The sequence below is a fragment of the Mizuhopecten yessoensis genome, unplaced genomic scaffold (genome assembly GCF_002113885.1).
Source record: "Mizuhopecten yessoensis strain PY_sf001 unplaced genomic scaffold, ASM211388v2 scaffold10599, whole genome shotgun sequence".
In the NCBI taxonomy this organism is placed as follows: Eukaryota; Metazoa; Mollusca; class Bivalvia; order Pectinida; family Pectinidae; genus Mizuhopecten; species Mizuhopecten yessoensis.
In genome coordinates this window covers 197,072-218,526 of record NW_018408627.1, presented here as the reverse complement: position 1 = coordinate 218,526, position 21,455 = coordinate 197,072, and the positions used below count along the sequence as shown (strand labels likewise).

Genomic DNA, 21,455 nt, shown 5'->3' with positions numbered 1-21,455 from the left:
TATGTTCGTGTTTGTTGTACAATATGTTTCGGTTTGTTGTACAATATGTTCCTATTTGTTGTACAATATGTTCCTGTTTGTCGTACAATATGTTACTGTTTGTTGTACAATATGTTCCGGTTTCTGATACAATATGTTCCTGTTTATTGTACAATATGTTCCTGTTTATTGTATAATATGTTCCTGTTTTTTGTACAATATGTTCCTGTTTGTTTTACAATATGTTCCTATTTGTTGTACAATATGTTACTGTTTGTTGTACAATATGTTCCGGTTTCTGATACAATATGTTCCTGTTTATTGTACAATATGTTCCTGTTTATTGTATAATATGTTCCTGTTTTTTGTACAATATGTTCCTGTTTGTTGTACAATATGTTCCTATTTGTTGTACAATATGTTCCTGTTTGTTGTACAATATGTTACTGTTTGTTGTACAATATGTTCCTATTTGTTGTACAATATGTCGACAATTTAATCAGTACTCACGGATTCTGTGCCCTCGATACAATTTGCCAGAGGCAAGTTCTAAGTGTGAAATATGAAACCATTATTATTTCCTTCTGTTTTAATTCCAGTCAGTGTTTTAATAACAATAATGATAGTTTCTCACAATTATTAATGTTTGTCGACCCGGCGTACAATGTCATCAACAGTGGACATGTTGGCATTTGTTTGGAAGATAACTAGAAATTTGTTTTCTAACTGTCATCTGGGGATGCAATAATTCTGAATAATTCTCTCGTGTTTTGTGACACGAATCAAATGAGATTTAACAACAGGCTTACAACGGCCTCGTTTGAACGCTCGACAATTATCTGTGTTGTGTCACCGATCCAATCTTCTCCACCATATCCTCCTGGGACGCCCTTCACGATTATGTTACACGTCATATCGTAAACAATTTGTCAATTATACGTTTTGTTCACAATTCACAAGTTGATGTGCAATCAGCAATATTTATCATCGGTAATTAATGCTTAAGGATGACAAGGGTTGACATTTCTTTTCCTAAATTCCTAATTTTAGTGAAGCCGTATGGCTTTATGAAACGTAATATTGATGCAAAATTGCGTATGAAGACTCTTCCCTTCCCAAAAACACACATATATAAATATAAATGTAGTCATAAACATCCATTCCAAAATTGTATTGCCAATATGATGAAGACCCAGTGAGGACTATACAAGATCATGTAATTATTATTTATGAGAACGGGAAAACTTAACTAAGGGAACGCCCTTATAAGCTGTGTCAGTTTTCAGGATATTGCTAGTCTACTGTTTGCAGTTTTTTTCACCACACACGACATAACAAATAATACATATTGAACTTCCTATAACAGCTTTTAAGCCAGTATTGACACACTATAGCTAAACTTCTGTATTTCACTGTGTACGTTAGGGATATGCGGCGATTGCGTCTACCAGCATTTAGGACTTTTTTAGAGGTCGGAGCTCCGATTTCTGGTCAAATCATTCCTGATTACGTCACGTACATCAAACTCCAGGCTTCCATTTCTAGCTTTGGCGATCTCGGATTAAATGAACTACATGTAGAGGGGTAAGTAACGGCCGTGATTATATAGCACTTCGTCTACTAGGGTAAATATTTCGGTTTCATTTGGCATGATCAGTAAGTGTGTATGAGTAGAGCCCCTACTTTCATACATTGTACTAACGGGACGTCTGAGCGACAAGTCATACCTGGCCGGAAGTGAGTGGTCGTCTGTGACGTAAACAGATGTCTACGTGACCAAGAAGGCAGCTGAACGGAGACACCTAAGTATATCAGAAAATAAGCTATCGAACTACGCATACAGGACAAATTCTTCTCCCTCCAAGCTTAACCTATCCTGGTGCAAGATTTAATTGACAACAGAGAGAATAGTGGCAGCCCCGCCCCCTCCTCCTTCCCATGTCAACTTTCTGGAAGACTGGCATGATAGTAAAGCTACAGGAAAGAAGACCTGTCAAACTGCAATAACTGAAGAGGAATGATATTGCTGTCAGAAACCAGTCTCAAGTGATCCTCAACTGAATTTCAGCCATGACTACACAAAAAACAAACCAGATTTAGGAAGGGATGATCTGGTGCTGAACAGATAATCACCCTCTGACAAATAGTGGAAAAGAACATCAAATGAACCTGGTCAGTTTACATCAATGTCATTGACTTCACGAAGACATTTGTCACGATGATGCATCCCAGATAAAGTTCATCTCCACCATATTGATGCTGTGTGTTCTTGAATGCGAGAGTTATGTGTTGATTTATTCTAGCACTGAGAAAGTCAGCGAATTTGTCAGAATTTTCATTATCAACAGCCTCGGGTCCACCCAAATTAGTTCCAACCCTATATTAAGGATAGCCATTCCGACTATGTGTGTAGATAAACTATGTAAAAACAAGAGAATACCGACGTGTCAACAAAACCGAGAATACCGAAGTGTCAACAAAGCCACAATTCGAATTCAAAATTGAAATCGATACGAACTACAGAAAGAACTACTTAGGTACCATTCAAGAAGTACAAAGAAAATAGGACTAGGTGTTCTGGAAGGGTAAGCGTCTTCTGCTTCATCGACGACACCCATCAAGTGAATCTATGTCGAGCCCAAGTAATGTCACGTCCTCGCATCGAGATCTCGGATAGTGACAACAAAACCACAAGTCACACTAATGGGACTTAGAATGGTAGTGAGACGTTTGGATAATGGCTTGGTTGAGCATTTCTAATAGCCAGCGATAAAGGGGTGTTTATAAGGACTCGCACTCCTAAATCATTTACTATATGTTATTACTAAGATTTTAAGCTGATAGCGTTAATATTTGAAGTTCAACACTATTGACAACTGCCTAGATTCACAGATACATACATGACAAAGGCTTCAAAAGACATTTCTGGCGGGTTTGGTGGCTTATAAGAGCGCTACAGGCGTCTGCTTAGGGAAGTTAACAACCCCCCCCACCCCACCCCTGACATTTGACCCTATAACAATCCGCCATCACATATTAAAATCTACTAAAACTATACGTTTTTCCAAAGTTCAATATCTGTAAATTTCATTCACTATAAAATATGTCAACACTTACCTATTTAAACTACTCAGAGGCACTGTATTAAACCGGTACAAATTTTAGGTAGGAATTACAATCGTATGAAACACTTACTGATTGGCTGATTTAGTTGTGTGAGACCTAATAAAGAATCATGTGAAGTTCGTAACTCAGTATAAACGAGGCAAGTCAGTATCCTTATCGTTCGTCGGTATTCTAAAAGATTGCAATATACAATCGTGATAAATTTCAAAAAACGTAACGGTAGGGTTTCCTACCTTACAAGAAGGTGTAGTAGTGTTGACACAAAGATGGACCAATAACATGCTTTTTCTGCAGACACAACTACATACGATTAATACCATACCGACTACGTGTGTTGGTAGTATGTTTCTATACCTTTCCTGGTTATCTGTCGCCGAGGTCGTCATTATGTAGGTGTAGTGTCAATTTGACCTATTTCGTATATAATTATAGTCGCTGATTCAGAAATACGTGAGAAATTGAATGGAGGAAATTGATGATTTATCATGATAAACTGTTACAGCGTTAATTACATTGTCTGATCGGGTATTCTTCTCGTTGACCACACTTTGTAAAACGTTGTATTTCCAGGTTATTTATTTAACAGCGTTTCATTGCTGTTTTTTTTGTAATCCCCCAGTCAAGCGTTACCACATAAAAGTAAAGGGTTCGTCTTTCTACTAACGGATGATCAGCTATTCCACAGACTGGCAGCTACCGTTCCGAAATGTTCAGCATTCAGTATGGTGTTAGTAAAATGAATTATTGATTTGAATTATCATCTTTGTTGAAAGGCTCCTATTTCTATCTTTCGGCTTATTGTTCATATTAAATAGCGATTCCTTGTAATAACCATAACTCCATAGTGTTGTATGCTGGCCAAAACTTATTTCTTTTATCAATCAAACTGTCTACATTCCTTGGTTAATCACACTGTCTGCATATTTTAGCCCAGTTTTATCGATTTGGAGTTCAAGGAACGGTTTTATGGACACTTCAGGATTGTTTTCCTATTTATTTAAGGAAGGGGACTGCTACGTTTGTAATCCCTTCGACATTGAAAGTATTTCTGGTGTTATATTTATTTTTTTCACTTTCGTAAAAATGGAATAATTTTCTTTCTAAACTTCCCTACAGCTTTTGTTTTACATTTTCACGACCATACCGATACCTTTTGCGTTATGGCATGCTAGTCTGTCAACTACTCTGGCTTCTCCCAAATAGGTTGTCACGGTATTCCCTCCACACTGTCCATGGTTCCTTGTTCAGTGGTTTCGTTAATTACTGCTGCTGTTCATTATCAGCGGTTATCCTCCCTGCTTGTAAGGTTTATCACTCTTTCGCGCGGCGTAATTAGTTCTTAACAAAGACATCGAACCCCGACTCATTCTCTATTATTTCGTGCGTTATTAGGACTGAGGTCTTGTTTATCCGTTTGTATGCCACCTAGCTTAGAAGTTGTGTCCACATTAAATTCGTTACCGTTAGCTGTATAAACAGTGTCTAGGGTTTTGGTACTTCCGTCCTTACTTGCTTTTACTATAGTTTTTGTTTGACGAGTATATGGATATATGATATTAGAAATAGTAATATTCTGAATATCGATTTACGAAGTATCATTTGATACAGTATCTCTGACGTCATATTTAATGTCCGATATCACCTTTTAGACAAGATATTCTCCCCCACTTTACAGGTGTATAACCGTTTTCGCTAGAGAAAAAGATAAAGCTGTCTATACATACATTGAGTAAAGACAGCCCGCAGTGCTGTTATTCTGGAAATGTCTTCTTCTCGTCACTATTCCGACATCACTTCATGCAGCGTATTCATAGTAACTTGCCCCATGTTCCATGCGCTTTTAATGATGGTAAGGTGCACTGGACTCACAAGTATTTTTTTACGATAGGAAAGTGTTGAAGAAAAATAAAGAGAAATTTCAACTCTCAGGATTGGATTTTTACATACTCAAAAACTCGTATTACCGAGTAAATATTTCTCTGTCTACACTGGAGGGAAAACTGCTATTAACCTTTTCATTAATCATTCCCTGCATTCCAGAGTCTATTCCGTCTGTAATATTCTGCAAAGTAGACAAAATGTCTTTCGGTCTGGCTCTTATTTCAGCTACCGACACCCCCATGTTCCTGAGTGAGGGGGGAATCTTGTTACGTGGTTTACAGGTTCAGAGAAAAGTTCTGTTGAATGACTTTGTACATACCGCGCAAGTTGTTGGTATGTATCTATAAACCATATATACTGAATACGTATATTATTTTATAGTGTAAATGTAAACATTAATATCGTACTGATGACTTGTATTCTTAGAACTACAATCAAAGTAAAACACCATAATGCGAAGAAACAAAATATTCTTTTATTCAGAATCATTAACTTTACATGAGATTTGGACCAGTCTGTCAGAGACAGATCATAACTATGTTTCATCTAATGAATTTACGTGTTAAATAGTATCCCTCTCTGTTTTTATTTCCATATCAAGATGTACATTGCACACTTTGCGAAAATCTATGAAAATTATTCTGTCTATAATATAATTGCTTAAAAAATCCCCACACTGCGATTTTATTACAGTTTTGAGCGTTATAACATCTTCAAACCAAATCTTCAGTCTAAAATTGATGTGTTCACGTTTCATGAATTCCTAATAACATAGGCATTTCACAGCTTTATCATTTGTTGTAAATGACTATAATCTAAAGTTCCTTAATGTTTAAGCTTAGCTTCTTTACATGTTTGTCACATGCAGTTGGAGTATACAGTAAAGCTATCGTTAGGGTGACCACACTGATACCAGGTGTCCACAGGGACAAGACATAGTTCTCCTGACAGGACACAGGACGAAAGCCACGGACAACATCGGACCGGAAACAAGAGTTAGCAACACTAGTATCTACCCTTCAACACCAGCAGTAAAATATTGGTCACCAAAATACAATTCCTAGTAAATGCTCTTACACCATCTCAACACAATTCACATGTCTTTTTAGAGTTACTTCTAACAATAATATCCCAGGGGTTCTTTTTCTACTAATACAGTGTTAGGCCACGGAACACATTTTAAATATTGTTTAGTTTTTGTTGGTGCCAACTTATCATTTTTAGCCGGAGAGATCGAAGCACTATGCCGTCATCCATATTCGGGGGTCACGTGTAAAATGAGCTTTGTAATAATGTCAATAATGTAATTTGGGTAGCAGTGTATGTGATATCCGCCCAAAACAACCTCCCTATTAACATCCTACCCAACAAAGGTCTCTAGAGGACCACCCACACTGTTGTTTAACCAATAAGAATAAATCTATATAGAATAAATATTATTTAATAATAAATATCTAAATATTAACATGAACGAGTATAACAAAACGATGCCACAAGAATGCAACAGAGGCTATAACGACTACTGTTAATGCGTTACACGTCACACATCTCTCGTCCAATCAAGCTGCCGCACAAGGGAGACACGCCATCACGTGACACAGATAAAAAGTCTGGCTCTAAATATTCTACGTTTGTGTTTTTGTCTTAAAGCAACATTTATGTTGATTACTCATTTCAAAAGTGAAAAGAGAAAAAAATAAGGATGTTTAACAAATTGCTGCATCATATACTGCGCAGTAAAACAAAGTGTTCCGATATATTGTTGAAACGACCGCGTACGATTGATTCTGGTCTAGACAGTGAAATGTCGATATTTTTGCATCAAATGATTGCTTAAAGATGACGAGACAAATAAGCGGAACTCTTCCTGTATAAACAAAGCCGTTCTATGGCCATCTATTTGTAGGCGCTGCGCTGTATGTCTAATCACTTATCGCTACACGGAGCGTTAGGGACTTTCCGCCCAGTATACGTTATTAGATTTACAATGTCGCCGACGGAAACTGTCGCCGTCCGATGGAAATCCTCCTCCTAAGACCGTAATCACACCGAACCTCTCCGAGAGAGTATCAACCAAAATTCAGTAAATTCCAAGCTTTCATAATATATTGATTTTATGTCTTAGCTTGTCGACGACATTAGTCAGATCGGTGTAGGCTGAGGAACGTTCCCCTGGCCCTTGGGAATAGATAATGATACGCGATAGTAGTTTTTATTACGTAACATTTACACCAGTTGTCCAAATCGCTATTCTCGATCGAGCACGCATGGGCATCCTGCGAAAGGTCGACAAATGGTGGAATCCTGAGTTTATACGCTGGTGATGTTTCAGTTGCAGGTTAACTTACTTCTACTGTTTTAATGTTGTATCCTAAGTGACAGACTAGTGGATTCCTCAGTGACATACTAGTGTATCCTCAGTGACAGACTAGTGTATTCCTAAGTGACAGACTAGTCGATTCCTCAGTGACAGACTAGTGTATCCTAAGTGACATACTAGTGTATCCTCAGTGACAGACTAGTGTATACTAAGTGACATACTAGTGTATCCTAAGTGACAGACTAGTGTATACTAAGTGACATACTAGTGTATCCTAAGTGACAGACTAGTGTATCCTAAGTGACATACTAGTGTATCCTCAGTGACAGACTAGTGTATACTAAGTGACAGACTAGTGTATTCTATATATACCCGTGAAGCTTGAGTGTACATTTGTATGTGTTAGTGAAGTTTTAGTTTGTTTTATTCGTTTTTCAAGATTTAATATATTATATTTTCGCCAGTAAAGTTTAACCAAAGTATCTTATTTTCTTATAAAGCTTAAGTATACTTTTTTAAATGTTGTTTAGTGTACTGTTTTATTCGTTTGTGATTTTTTGGTATACTTTTATATCGCTAGTGCTGTTTTCGCATTCTGTTATATTCGTTTGTGATATTTTGGTATACTTTTATATTCGCAGTTAAGTTTAATTATACATGTACAGTTATATCTGTTACTGAATTTTTTTAGTTTATTCTTTTACTCACTAGTTATGTTTAAATAAAATACAAAAATGTAAGTATCTTTAACATACTTCCAATTTAACCGACAATATAATCGGTAATGTCGGAGTGACTTAAAGCTAGTCTGGGCGCACCTAACCGTCCTTACAGATACATCAGGGCGTTTGTTCCACCAGGTTCATCCACGTCCTTTTTATTTCTTTTTATTTAGACAATTCATTTGATCCTATCCGTTGACCAATCGATCTTTACGAGCCGTTGTCTGACAGCCAATGGACGTGTGATTATACGCCGTGACATACCATATGGCTTGAAGGGGCTTACTGGCAGATTGTGTCTCCGTGTCACTACGTGTTAACCACACTGTGTGGTGGCACCCTCTGTCCAGACAGTTTAACAGAAGACGACTGCTCGCCTCACGTCGTGTTTACCCGCGTGTCAAATCACCTAATCTTTATGTAGCTCATTCTGATCCCCTCATAATTATTGTCTTTTGGATTTTCTCATAATAAACATCGGTGGAGTGAATTACATCTGGATATCGCAATTGGTTTAACTTGTCTTAGAAAGAGGATCAACATCTTAGAGAGAAAATATATAATTACAATGAATTTACTGAGGTTGCCGACATATCGGACAATAAACCAAGGATGCTGCTGTGACAATGCCCAGGCGAATATGTATAAAAAAACCAGTCTTCACCTACTACAAAGCGAATGCAGAAGAGCATTTTGCCACAAGCATACTCATAGAAAACAAAATAAAATCTTATGTTTGAAATCAACGGAAAAGGCATATGTATATACTTTGTAATAGTTAAAATAACAAGGCGATATCTAATATTGTATCTATAATGTGTATTCGATCATTTGTCAGTATATTTACATACCTAGTGGGTTATTGTGGCCTCAGGTGACCTTAGATTTGTTTATCAAGTCTAATCAAGTCATAGCAATTGTAAAGGTGTTGTATCAGCCATTTATATCGTAAATGTATTCTTTGAATTTTTACTAATTAAACCGAGCAGAACTACCTAATACATATCTTTGTCTACCTCACCCAGACAATACAACTTACCACCGTTGTTTGCTCTCTCCCCTCTCTAAACCAGATAAAACCATTTATATGTTAGTCTCATTCTCCCCTATACCAGCGAAGAGAATACCAGTTACATATGCATGTTTTCTTTTCCAATTCGTATGGAAATAAAAAATATTATACCTAGAATACCGAATCTGAATTGTTTACGTATAAAGAATAGGTTTTAGTGATGTTTAGAATGTTGAAAACCGGCTAATAGCAAAGGTTTATAACCGTGGGATATTTTTCTGAACCAGACATACTTGTTTTATCACAATGATTATAGTACATTGTACTGGAATGTATTCCGTAAATCGCTAGCCGAAATATGTAAAGCATTGGTTCTATTGTGGTCGTGTTGACATACGGGAATGTGATCAATGGGATATATTTAGTTGTTTTTTTTAAATTAAAACATGACCGGTATAAACAGTGCGGCCGAGGACAGTCTTGGATATGTGTGGTAGACAACATAACGGTATATATATTTATATCACTTTCTGCCCTCTCACACACTCTCTCAACCTAGAAATAATAATTGTCAATTGTCAACTAAGAAATTTTCGTTTGCCCTTAGTTATCATATAATCACATGCATTGTGCAAACCCAAGTAAGTAGCAATATCTGATCTTCTTCTTATCTATTAAATAATAACATGTCTACACAATAATGTTTCGATTTGTTTTGCCCACAACTCGCGAAAGTGTGTAAATGATGAACACAAGATGGGCTCACCTACAACTGACATGTGTTAACATATCGGACATCCTAAACTGATCTCAGACAAAAATAAATTCTCAAAAACCTCATGTAACTGGAAAATACATTTCTTACGTCCCGTTAATAGTTGAATTTCATTTTTTTGTACAAAATATCTATGTCATGTTTCTTTTTTTAGTTCTTTTTTTTCTATTCAAAGACGGCTGGCTTCCGTGTTTGGAATGGTCATCTTCAGTGACGTCAGACGTTGAGTCCTCCTTCCCTGAATTTGTCGAGCATGTAGCTGACGTCATACCACTCTTCGTCTGGCATTCCCATCTTCCGCAAGGGTCGCTCGTCACCATCCAGCACTGCTAAAAACGCCTCGTGAAGATTGTCCGCAGCGTCCTCGCCCATCCCCACCATCAACTTCAAATCTTCCAGGTCTGATGCAACTGTATAACATGCAAGTAAGTGATTCATGTTTAAAACATGCTTCCATTTGAGCAATGAATGTCGTTATTTCGTATTGTATTTTACCAATAGTAGCTCTGAATTAATAAAAATATTTAAACGCACGGAAAAAAGAATCGCAAATGAACGAAAATATCCCAAGGCATTTCCAATATAAAATAGTTTTATTGCTTTTAGTTTCAAATGGTAACGAAATTAAGTCATGTTCGAAATATATCTGGGGAAGCGTGAGGATAACTTTTTGCATGAAACCTGTGGTTCTAACAATAGTTCAGCGACTAGTAGCTCATAGGTTGTTCGTATTCCTCGTTGAACAAATAAAGAATTAAAATTAACAATAGCTCTGTTTTTTTTTACAAACGTTTCTAAAATGAACTTCGTTATCGAACATGACGAAACCTAAACGAATGGTCATTCTACCATATCCTGCGCAATTGACATACATCACAAAATGAGGAATCAGTGTTTCTTTACTTCAACATCAGCAATTCCTACATGGAACACTGTAAGGAAGCAGCGATTTGGGAAAGTACACTCAGCTATAGCTTTACACGAGTTTGCCTTCTTTTTTATAGGACAAACATACGAAAAACATTTCTGCTATTGCTTAAATAAACTCATGATTTTTCTCATAAATAAATTTGCATCTTAAGTCGAACAGAAATGCCTGACAAAGCAATGTCATGAAGTGTTCATAAGCTACAAAACTATTCAGAGCTCAGTTGGATTTAGTTTATGTATTAGATTCTTGGGTTACATGCGAATAGCGCAAGACCCCTGATACAATACATCGTATCATAATCATTTGCTATACAAAACAGTATTTCAAAACCACTTAACATGTAAAAAGGTTATAATAAACAATTAAAAAACATCAAATCCGTACAATCCCTTGATCATGTTAAATGGATTTTATCTCCGGATGGAGTCATCGTATGTACAGGGAGACTATATTTTGATATTTTAATACAAGTCATCAAACACATCAAGAAAAATAAAACTACTTTAGGACCGTATATTCGGGATGAAGAGAGGAACAAGAGCTGGAAGGTCAGCAGATTTAGCTCAATGATACTTACCAGCCAGACTGTGAGCTACTAGTTCTGGGTCTGCTCCGTCAAAAAGTTTTGGAATAATCCATTTTTCGTTCTTTATCAGAAAATCTTCTATTTCTTCTACGGAGGGTCTGTTTTCTGCAAAGTATTTTTTTAGTAAGGTAAGTCTTTATTGTGAAAAAATTCAAATTGCTCTTATGCTGCAATAAAAAGAACAAACAATAATTTAAAAAAATTGTCAGGATATTTCTTTAAAATCAACTAATCGAGACAAGCAACCGTCGTGACAGTCATGTAAACAGAGATGAAATTCTGAATCCTTCCTCAAACGACTATTGTTTAATATAACAGAGGTTTGCCATATCGACAAATATGTCAGCACTTTAACACAGCATTATGAAATAAAATGAAATGTAAGATATTTGTATCCAATTTTGCAACATAAGTTATCTTCTGTACGCCATTATAAGACCGACATGGATTTGTAGGAGCTATGTTTCGCTATCACTACACCGTTTGTTTTCAATCAATAAAGTCTTGGAATTCAGACGCGTAATAATTTCAATATATCAGCCACGCTCTACTGGCTGGTAATGGAGTAGTCAAAGTTTCATTGATTTTCTCTAGAATATACACTGGTTTTCATCATATGCACTTTCCTCCAAGGGCTGTTTGTGAGAGTATGACGAATTTGAATAGTAATTAAAATTGTATATCGTCAAAAAACAATCTCACAAACATATTTTGTTTAGATCGAGAATATTGTAATAAAATCTTTAAAAGTAAAATTTATACATATATCATATATAGTTCAATACTGCAAAGCGAAACAAAATTACAATTACTGCTTACAGGTAATTTAGTTGTGTAAAAACTTCATACATTTCTCAGATTTATAAAATTACTTTTAACATAATGTAAAAATGAACCATCGTCCGCACGCAATTATAACATATCAACTCAGAGTCGATAGTGTTTTTCTGTTTTTCTGTTTAAAGAATAGAGTTATATGTATCATCAAAATAAAGACATAAACTATCCTATACTATTTTTCTATTCAAAATTATATGACATAATTCGTGACCTTAACTACATCGCCGGTGTGTGAAAATCACAAATTTTGATTCATCTTATCATACAATACTCAGGAAACCGAAACTAACATTTATTTACGCTGATATCTATTTCTGCGATATATTTTTTTTCATTCCACATATTAACATGAACATAGACGGAAAACTAAAGCGGATTGTTTTTTCTAGTTCAGCGAGAATTTTAGCACATGAAAACAATGACATCATTGATTGTAACAAGCAATGCCGACGCAAATATTTCCATTCCGCGAATAGTCCTAGTTGTGAAAACACGTCGATGTCCACTTTTACTGAATCATATAATGTATACGTAACACTGCATGCTTACTAATGCTGATATTAGTAGTGTGGTAAAGAAAATAAAACAAATTCTTATGTTTACAACGTCTCAAACCTGCTATACAGTGGCAGTCATGTTATCATGTACTTACTTGCGTTGCATAAAAGAGGGTTTTCGTCGAAGCCCTCTGGGCAGTCCCGGACGTGGTTACAGATATACTCCAGGGGTATACATGCTCCCGCCGTTTTGCATAAAAACGGCTTGTCAGGGGGACAACTGTTTGCTACAAAATAATAAAAAGACAACTCAAATGAACAAGTAATGAAAAATTCTTTGAAGGTATTGCATGTAGTTCTGTATGGAGTGAGACTTTAATCAATGAGTTACGTATAGTCTAATTGTTCTGCTCGGCTCCTTTTTAAAACACAATGAGATATGCTTTAAAATATTTTGTTAAGTAGATAGGACACTGTGTGTTATAGATAAAATGCGTTAGAGCGTACGTGACAATACTATCTTGATTCAGCACCATTCGATCGATATGTCTCGTATCAATGATGAACATATACCTGTCCAAATGCGGTATTGTTTTGGATTTGAACTCACTTGAGAAATTGCTACAATCTATATCTAAATATATATCGAAACCCTGATGTGTGAGTATGACATTACATTCTGATATATGAGACGGAAGTAGTTAAATAATGTTCTACTTAGGGATAGTACGATGTTTTCAGTGGCTATACTGGCGATTAGAACATGAAATATGGTTTGAACTCGAGACCGCCAGGTCGATAGTTTAAACCATATTTCATGTTCTAATCGCAAGTATAGACACGAAAAACAACGTACTATACCCATTCCATCACACCTTAACAAATATACTGCGCTAATGTTGTAATTCCTGTGCATTGTAATTTCTTGCTACACGTTCGTAGTAAAGATCTCTGTGCACTGTGCTGGCGACGTGCCATTCTGAAGCGGACTAATGTGAAATGTTTCATTTGATTTCGGATCTAATTAGATGCCTACACACAAATGGAACGATTTTTCAGTAATAAATGGAGGTAAGAACAAGAAATGTTTACTTTTGATTTGTTCATTTATTCAGCAAATACATTTCATCGTCCCTATCAGTAGGAGTTTGCTAAGAGCGAGCTTGACGCCATTTTGTTTTGTTTAGAAACGGGACGTGGCTTAAGTGCGATTGGAGGATCTTAACACGATTGATCATTATTCTATCGTAGATTAAAACATGGTCTGTATCCAATTAAAACATGCGTTGCAAACGAACTGCGTTAGAATTCCTTGTAAGAAAGGGCGTTTCTAGATACAATATGTACTTAAAAATAAGAAGATATATATCAAGTGGTCATGACGAACTTGGTTGGTTCACTTATTTGTAACCGTCGATATAAATATATATATACATACCGGGAAATATATATACCGCCTTTTTTGTTCTACGTGATAAGGGCGAATTCATCATTACAGAGACTATAATTAAACAACATAATATACGTATTAATTAAATGTGAAATGCAAAATTAACGCCCGGCAAAAAGGCCAATAGTTTGATTGGGCGAAAACTTCCCGGTATACAGTACTGTCTCGTTATTTATAACATAGTCCAACATGTCTCTTCTGTGTTGCTTGTGGTTGGAATGTTTTATTTCGACTAAGCTACAAAGAGGTGGATGCGTAAACAATTGAACTGTGAGCAATTAGATTCCACTGAACCCCACCGTTCACGACTGAAATATATCTGTTCTTTGCTCTGTGGTGCCAACCGTCTTATTGTTAACGTCCTGGTGCACAAGCTGACGTCAGCAAACAACAACGTGTATACAATGTTAAAATGTTTTATAAAGACGCAAACCTATCGGGAGCAGCACTGAATTAAGACAAATTTAGAATTTAACCCAAAACACACACACAATGTAGGAATGAGGATCCCCTTCACTTACTATTAGAATATTCATGAGAGGCTGGCATAGTACGTAATACTTGTGGAATACATAACAGTGTGATATAGATACGAGTAATTCATTACCAACTCTTAGCGACGAACCAAAACGCGGCAGTCTCTATTTATACTAAAAGTAAGTTGGTCTCATTAAAATACTAACGTTCATTAAGATAATCCACGGTGCACAAATCGAAGCCGATACGGGTTTCAAGGGCTTGCACAAAACAGTATGATATTAGTGATAGGTAGCGACTGGTGAAGAATAGATTTTCAGTACAAGGTGTTGAGTAATGCACGTTGATGACCGCTTTTGGCAAGTTTATGTTCGCCATCACGTTCTCCTTGCCAAACTATATTGTTTCATTTATCTCATTCGTGTGCTTTTTCGTTGTCATTACCCCAATTCTCATTTTTTGGACACCCCAATACTTGAATCGTCCGTGAAATAGGAGACGCTTATCCCTGCAGAGCAAACAGTTGAGTTCATTTCCTTCGTACTCTGTACATGGTATAATGCCGTAGTTTTATCGACTTGGAGATACGGCTTTGTGCCATTTCAGTAATCACTTGTTTTTAGGTATTATTTTGAGATTAGTCTATTGTATATGCATTTGGTATTTAACGTTATTCTTCCTTTATATTTCATGCTAGACCTCATCGTCTCAGTCTACGCATACCATTTTCGCACTAACAATAAGTCTATGCATTTGATTGACAAATGCACCATGTATCTGGTGTTACATCACATCTTTAGTTTATGTCCATATCTGTGAGATCAATGCCCTCAAAATAGAATATAAAGATGTGTACTTAATACATCGCTTCATATGTTTCCATGGGAGTTGTCGTAACTCGTAAACAAAGCGTAGACGTACAACAAAGGAAACATGGTAGACATCATTCATGTAAACAAATCGACATCAAATCAAACTCCAAGACAAGGAGCTCATATCAGTCAAAGAAACTTTCTGCCTGGCAAACCTTCAAAAGCTTAATTGGCCTGTGTTCTGGTGTCCGTACATACACTACTGTCTTTGGAAATGAGGCGAGGTAGTACGTCCTTGGCGTCTACATCAGAAATAATTTTCATGTAGGCGCCATAGCCAATTCTGTGTACACCGAGGCACGTGAACCAATGCAAACTAGGTATAATGTTCTGCTATCTCATAAAGAATAAAAAACACCTAATTCCTCATGGGATGAACTGCATAAATAGGATGTCCCTTGTCGTAAATAGCTCTGTATTTAACTTGTCGCCAAAGGCAAATAGTGTTACAAAACTTTCAGTGAGAATTTGACAGTCATTAGACGCGCTGCCCTTACCACTAAAACTACTGCATCTCAGCAGAAATCAACGGGGGAAATGTTCTTGTAGTGTTATATCTCAATCGACCCTTTTGGATTGTCTCATTAGTATCGGCTACCTGGGACAAAGAGGAGGGAAAGGCCGTCTTATAGATTAACCACTTTAATGATGCACGCGAGGATGAAAATGTAGGAAAAGAAAGCAGGGGGGAAATCAGTCACCTTAACAATTTATGTTTATGTATCCAAACGTCCCCGAACATTACACTAGAAAAGGATAAAAGTGTGATATAGTTTTAAAATCGCTCACGTCCAGAACGAGGTGTAACCCAAATACAGGACTTGCTGGAAATAGAATGTCACCTAGTCAATGTTATCAGCGCATGCGTTGTTTGAACTTGAACTAGGAAATCCAGAATCATTTCTTCCATAGAAGAGGACATTCAGGAACTCCTTGTTTTACTTGTCCTAACATTGTGTTACTGTCTCGAATTCTGCAGTCTATATGTAGTATTCATCTTGTCCTAACATTGTGTCACTGTCTCGAATTCTGCAGCCTAATTGAAGTATCCATATTGTCTTAACATTGTGTTACTGTCTCGAATTCTGCAGTCTATATGTAGTATTCATCTTGTCCTAACATTGTCCTAAGATTATATACACGTTGCTACCTGCTCTTTTTTAAAAAGGGAACGAGTACTAAATAATACAGAGTCCTACACAATAATACACTAAATCAACTATAACTAATATAGCAATAATATACACGTTGGGAAATACAATATAGGGGACTGTAATTATCCAAAAATTGGCATGCTGTGTTTTCCTGCTATGACGCAATATTTTATAGTCAAATAAATATTGCGGGGCGATTGATTGGCCAGTTTGAATAAAGATATATAAATAAATGAGAGATAGATAATGTCTAAGGTGGAATGTTGATATAAATAGAAGTTTTCATTTCAGATAAACTTTGAAATGAATTTGCTGCCAGATGTTCCGCTGTGTCTACTTGAATCAGTCAAATTCTCTGTATTTTATTATTAAGTGATGTAGTATATATAAACATTGTGTGTATGCAAAGTACATACAGTGTAAAAAACATTATCACGTGATCACATTCTGTGAAGCAACTCCTTCAATAAATCCATTTCTGCACAGATTAATCAGTGTAATTTAAATAATGCCGAGTTTGATATAGGTTTTTCCAGTTAGGTTGGTTGCTGTCCTTGTGATTTTTAACAGTGCATTATTACAATACAATAGTGAAATCTAGCTAAATATTGACAGTAAATTTGTGTGTCTATATATATGTCTCCAATTCCAAACCCCCATTTTCCTATTGCCCATAACATCATACAGTTTCCTGTTAAAGGAGTGTAGATAAATAATCTTTGTTTGATTTAAAACACATGAGCTATATTCATCATTATTTTGCACGCCCTATATTTTTGTGAATCAATGCACCATCATGCTATAACTAGTTCTTATATTCAAGTGTTTCACAAAGGAACAAAAATAGACGATAAAATGTTGATGCAAATAAAAACACGTTTTCAGAGGTGGTTGCTAGGTTAGTGCTGTAGTTACTTGTGCCATATTGATCGCTTACTTGTGTTGCAGTGCAATTGCACTCAAAGATCAAGCCAGAACGGCCATTTAAAGGACTAGTTATGTAAAGAATAATGCTTGCAATATATTTGATAGAAAACAATATCGTTCGCTCTCCATACCGGGATCATCAAATATGATAATTTTGTACGAGTCCGCATTTTGAATTTGATTTAAACATATCTATTGCCCCAATTTTGAGCAGAGTATTAGGCACACGTTATATCAACTTATCAACGCATTTCCCTCTAATACAATACATATTGATATTTACATGATAGCATTTAACAAGGCATACATGCTATATTTCACAATGATTATATTTTACTTAAAACCTGTTGCTGGATTTGATGAAAAGTTGCATGTGTCTGAATACTTCTGTATTGGTATCTACGGACAGATTTACATTTCCAAATAAAAATAAACCTTAATTTACTGAATATAAATTCAACGAGTTTATGTTTTGAAATAGCATAATTCGTGCTGTATTAAAAAGTTTACATTCTAAGAAAAATTGACCTACATCCTCGCAGGAATGTCCACAAGCGAATGATAGATTATCAACAATCTTAATCCGGAACAAATCATTTTTCAAAGAGCTGTACTGATGCCTGAGTTTCGTATGTAATATATTTGAACTGTGTTCGACAAAATTATAATAAGGTGGTGGAGACGAATTTGCATCACTAGATATAATAGATTTAAAAGAACTTAAATATGTTAATGTTCTTATTGTATTGTCTAACGAATTCAAAAAGACGTAAACTCGATGGAAGAGAAGAAGAGTTGCTTTAGGAAAGTCTGAAAGGAGGAATATTGTAATCATATTGGTTCCGTAAATTGTACCGATTGTTGTTACCCACTGTGTTTGGCAAAATGGCCAAAAAATAGCGGGGGGCGGGGGTAAATTATTTTTCATTTTATATAAAATATTCAATTTTTGCCTTTTTCTCCTCTCTGATAATGTTTCTAAACCCGTTTCAAAATATAATGAATCATTACTTGTTTAAGAAGGCATTTTGAAGGCGAGAGGTTTTTGAGGAGAAAGTGTTTTGTCAAACTAGATCATTGAATATCCGTAGAAGGTTATATGTATTGATGATTATAAAAAACGAAATACGAAAACCTACTAAGTGATAAAAAAGGAAAAGGAAAAGGGAATGAAAATTAAAATACGAAAAACCATTCGATCTTGAAATACTTAAAACTTGTGTCTTAAACAAGGAAAAACCAAGCGATCTGAATATTCATTATACTGACAATTATTCAAATGTGAAAATATTAATAAGTCTTTATATAGAAATCCGTAAAAGTAAAACGTTTAACGCTAGTCGTACTGTACGTACACTGATATGCTCTGTAAATACTGAAGTCTGCTAAGTCGTGTACACCACCACGTGAGGATAATAATAGGTATAAAACAAGGATGGTTTAATACAGTTACCACTGTGTACATCTAAATACTTCAACTTCATACCCGCTTCTTTACACAATAGTTACTGTAACTTTGATGAGACTGTTTCAAAATTTGATTATGTAGTTTTCATATAAACAAAATTTTGACTTCATACAATACGTTTTGTCATGACGTTTTAGAATTGTTTTTCCTTATTTATACATACTCTAGGTTTCAGTAGTATATTATATATTCAAAATGTTCTTATTGACATAAACTCACTTCTGTTAATTAGGAGCAACGAAGTTACTGGGTATGCTACCGTGCATAATTCAGTAATAAGTTTTGTAATATGACAAAAATATTTCTGTAGAGTTCCTCTGGTTGATATGATATTTTGAAAATTAAATATATATTAATATGTTTTAATATAAAATGAGAGCCAGATCCATTCAAATATATATCAAAGTATTCCTTTCTACTCAAATGCCACTTTTGTATTTGTCAATCGCATCGACTGATATTCAAAAATGGCACATTTTTGTTTTTATCACAACACAAGATAATAAATTTGGATTAAATATATACCATATAAATTGAACATTTTAAACAGTGCACGGTTAGGAAGAATTTCAACAACGTTTGGGTATAAACAACTCCTGGATGTGCGTGTCGCTCGTCACCTCTGCGAGCTCGCTAGGTTGTGAAGCTATCCTTACAACTGTGCGAAAGTAGAGCGAACGTTGTCATGGATTCCCCAAGATGCCACCCTGCCTCAGAGAACCTCTACATCTTTACACAATAGTCAACTTAAGAACTCTCTTGGGGTTTCCTGAAAGGTTGAAATGACAAACGATCTGTGTAGAATGAAGAGCAGGGTTGATTGTATCTGCAATTTGTGTATCTGGTGATTAATCATGGGTCGACGTCAGCAAAGCCAGGATCAGATGATTCTATACTCCCAAGAGAATTCGCTCCATTTTCACCTTCACGATCAAAGTTGTCCTTTCTTAAAAAATACGTTTCCAGTCAAATAACAAAGTCGGATAATGTTTATAGGAATGCATGTTTACCATAAGCTGATAACGAATAGAGCACTGTTTGTTTACCATAAATGTGTTGCTTTGTGATGTTGCAATTAGCTAGTGAAGCAAGGTGAAATCAATTTGACATATATTGGGATTCTTATGAGCTGGTAATATACGATGGTGTGATGTTGTGACATAACCCACAACCTGCCATCACCATACCCGTTAGATCTAACCAATTAACTGATTGGTAATCATTAGGGCCAACTGATTTACGCAGAAAACCTTGACACATTCGAAGTGAAATAATTTACAATTCTGCAATGGGGTGTCTATGAATACATTATATGGTATAGTAATGCTCCATCCGTTGTTTCCGTTCCTATCTCGTTCATATCGCTAGACGCTGTTCATGTTAATTTTCTTACAGTTGATTGTAACAAAGGAAAAAAGAAAACTATTGTGATTTGAAATTTGTTATGTAGTACCAAGTAGAACTACTAATACAATATACACGTATTTATTTCTCCACAATAGTCTAATTAATTTAAATCTATATTATGTATTTGTATGATTATTCTAGTTTCCTTATGAATCGAGTTGAGCCATGTATGCGGACAATAACAAACCAGTGGCAATAAAGTCGATCTTATTCCTCAATATTTGTTTTTAAATCTTAGCACAGTCACTTCCTATACCACATTCAATACTAGTCATTTAAAAAATCTAAAATGCCATTATTTTCAAATTTTATTGGGTACACATCACCTTGTCATATTGCTGGTCACACGACGCAGCGAAGATTTTTCAATTAACAAAATACACACAATTAAATTAAACCATGTTATAATGATATTGTTAATAAAAACAATCCAATGTGTTCTCAGCAATACAGACGACCCTACATACACCTATATCGTATCGCACGTATGTGTCTTGTTCATCTTGTTACTGTTGAACAGTTGTCACGTTAAGTACGCTGAAGGTATTTCTATGAAAAAACCCTTCTAAAAACATGATGTTAAAAAGTTTTGCATGAAACAATCTAATACGTGCCAGTTCTTTAAAAGATTCCGGCTTAATTGCATGTCAATGCAATTTATTGTTTACTTCACTTAAAAATTGGTATAAGTTTTCTACAGCGATAAAATAAATGTCCCTTTTGTTTTGATTTTAGCAATGTAAACGAAGACATAAACATTCTTGGCTTTCTCGTAGCTTGAATCATATACCTTTCCTATGTATATCTCTTTTACCAAATTTGGCTTAGTTATACAAACACCTAGCAAGATTTTACAAACATTAAGATGGAGAGTTTCGATGTCATTAGCTTTGCGTAAACACTAAAGTTCTGACGATATATAACTAGCATCGCCGACATGTTTATCAAACACAGGGTATTGTGCTCAATGTAAAGGTTATAGGTTTCTTACATATTGTGTTTTTTTCATTAATACCCCGCCTCCCCCCCCC

At 35.6% G+C, this 21,455-nt stretch overlaps 1 protein-coding gene across 1 annotated transcript in view; it reads right to left on the bottom strand.

The window, feature by feature from the left end:
- Positions 1 to 5,440: 5,440 nt before the first annotated feature.
- The window catches only part of LOC110461287 (neuropeptide prohormone-4-like), an 82,813-nt gene continuing 66,798 nt past the window's right edge, over positions 5,441 to 21,455 (bottom strand). Inside the window, exons 3-5 of the mRNA XM_021514708.1 lie at positions 12,825 to 12,956; positions 11,324 to 11,437; positions 5,441 to 10,225 (exon numbers count right to left, since the gene is read on the bottom strand). Of these exons, the coding sequence (XP_021370383.1) occupies positions 10,032 to 10,225; positions 11,324 to 11,437; positions 12,825 to 12,956 (440 nt within the window). The 3' untranslated portion in view covers positions 5,441 to 10,031. The remainder of the gene's footprint in view (positions 10,226 to 11,323; positions 11,438 to 12,824; positions 12,957 to 21,455) is intronic.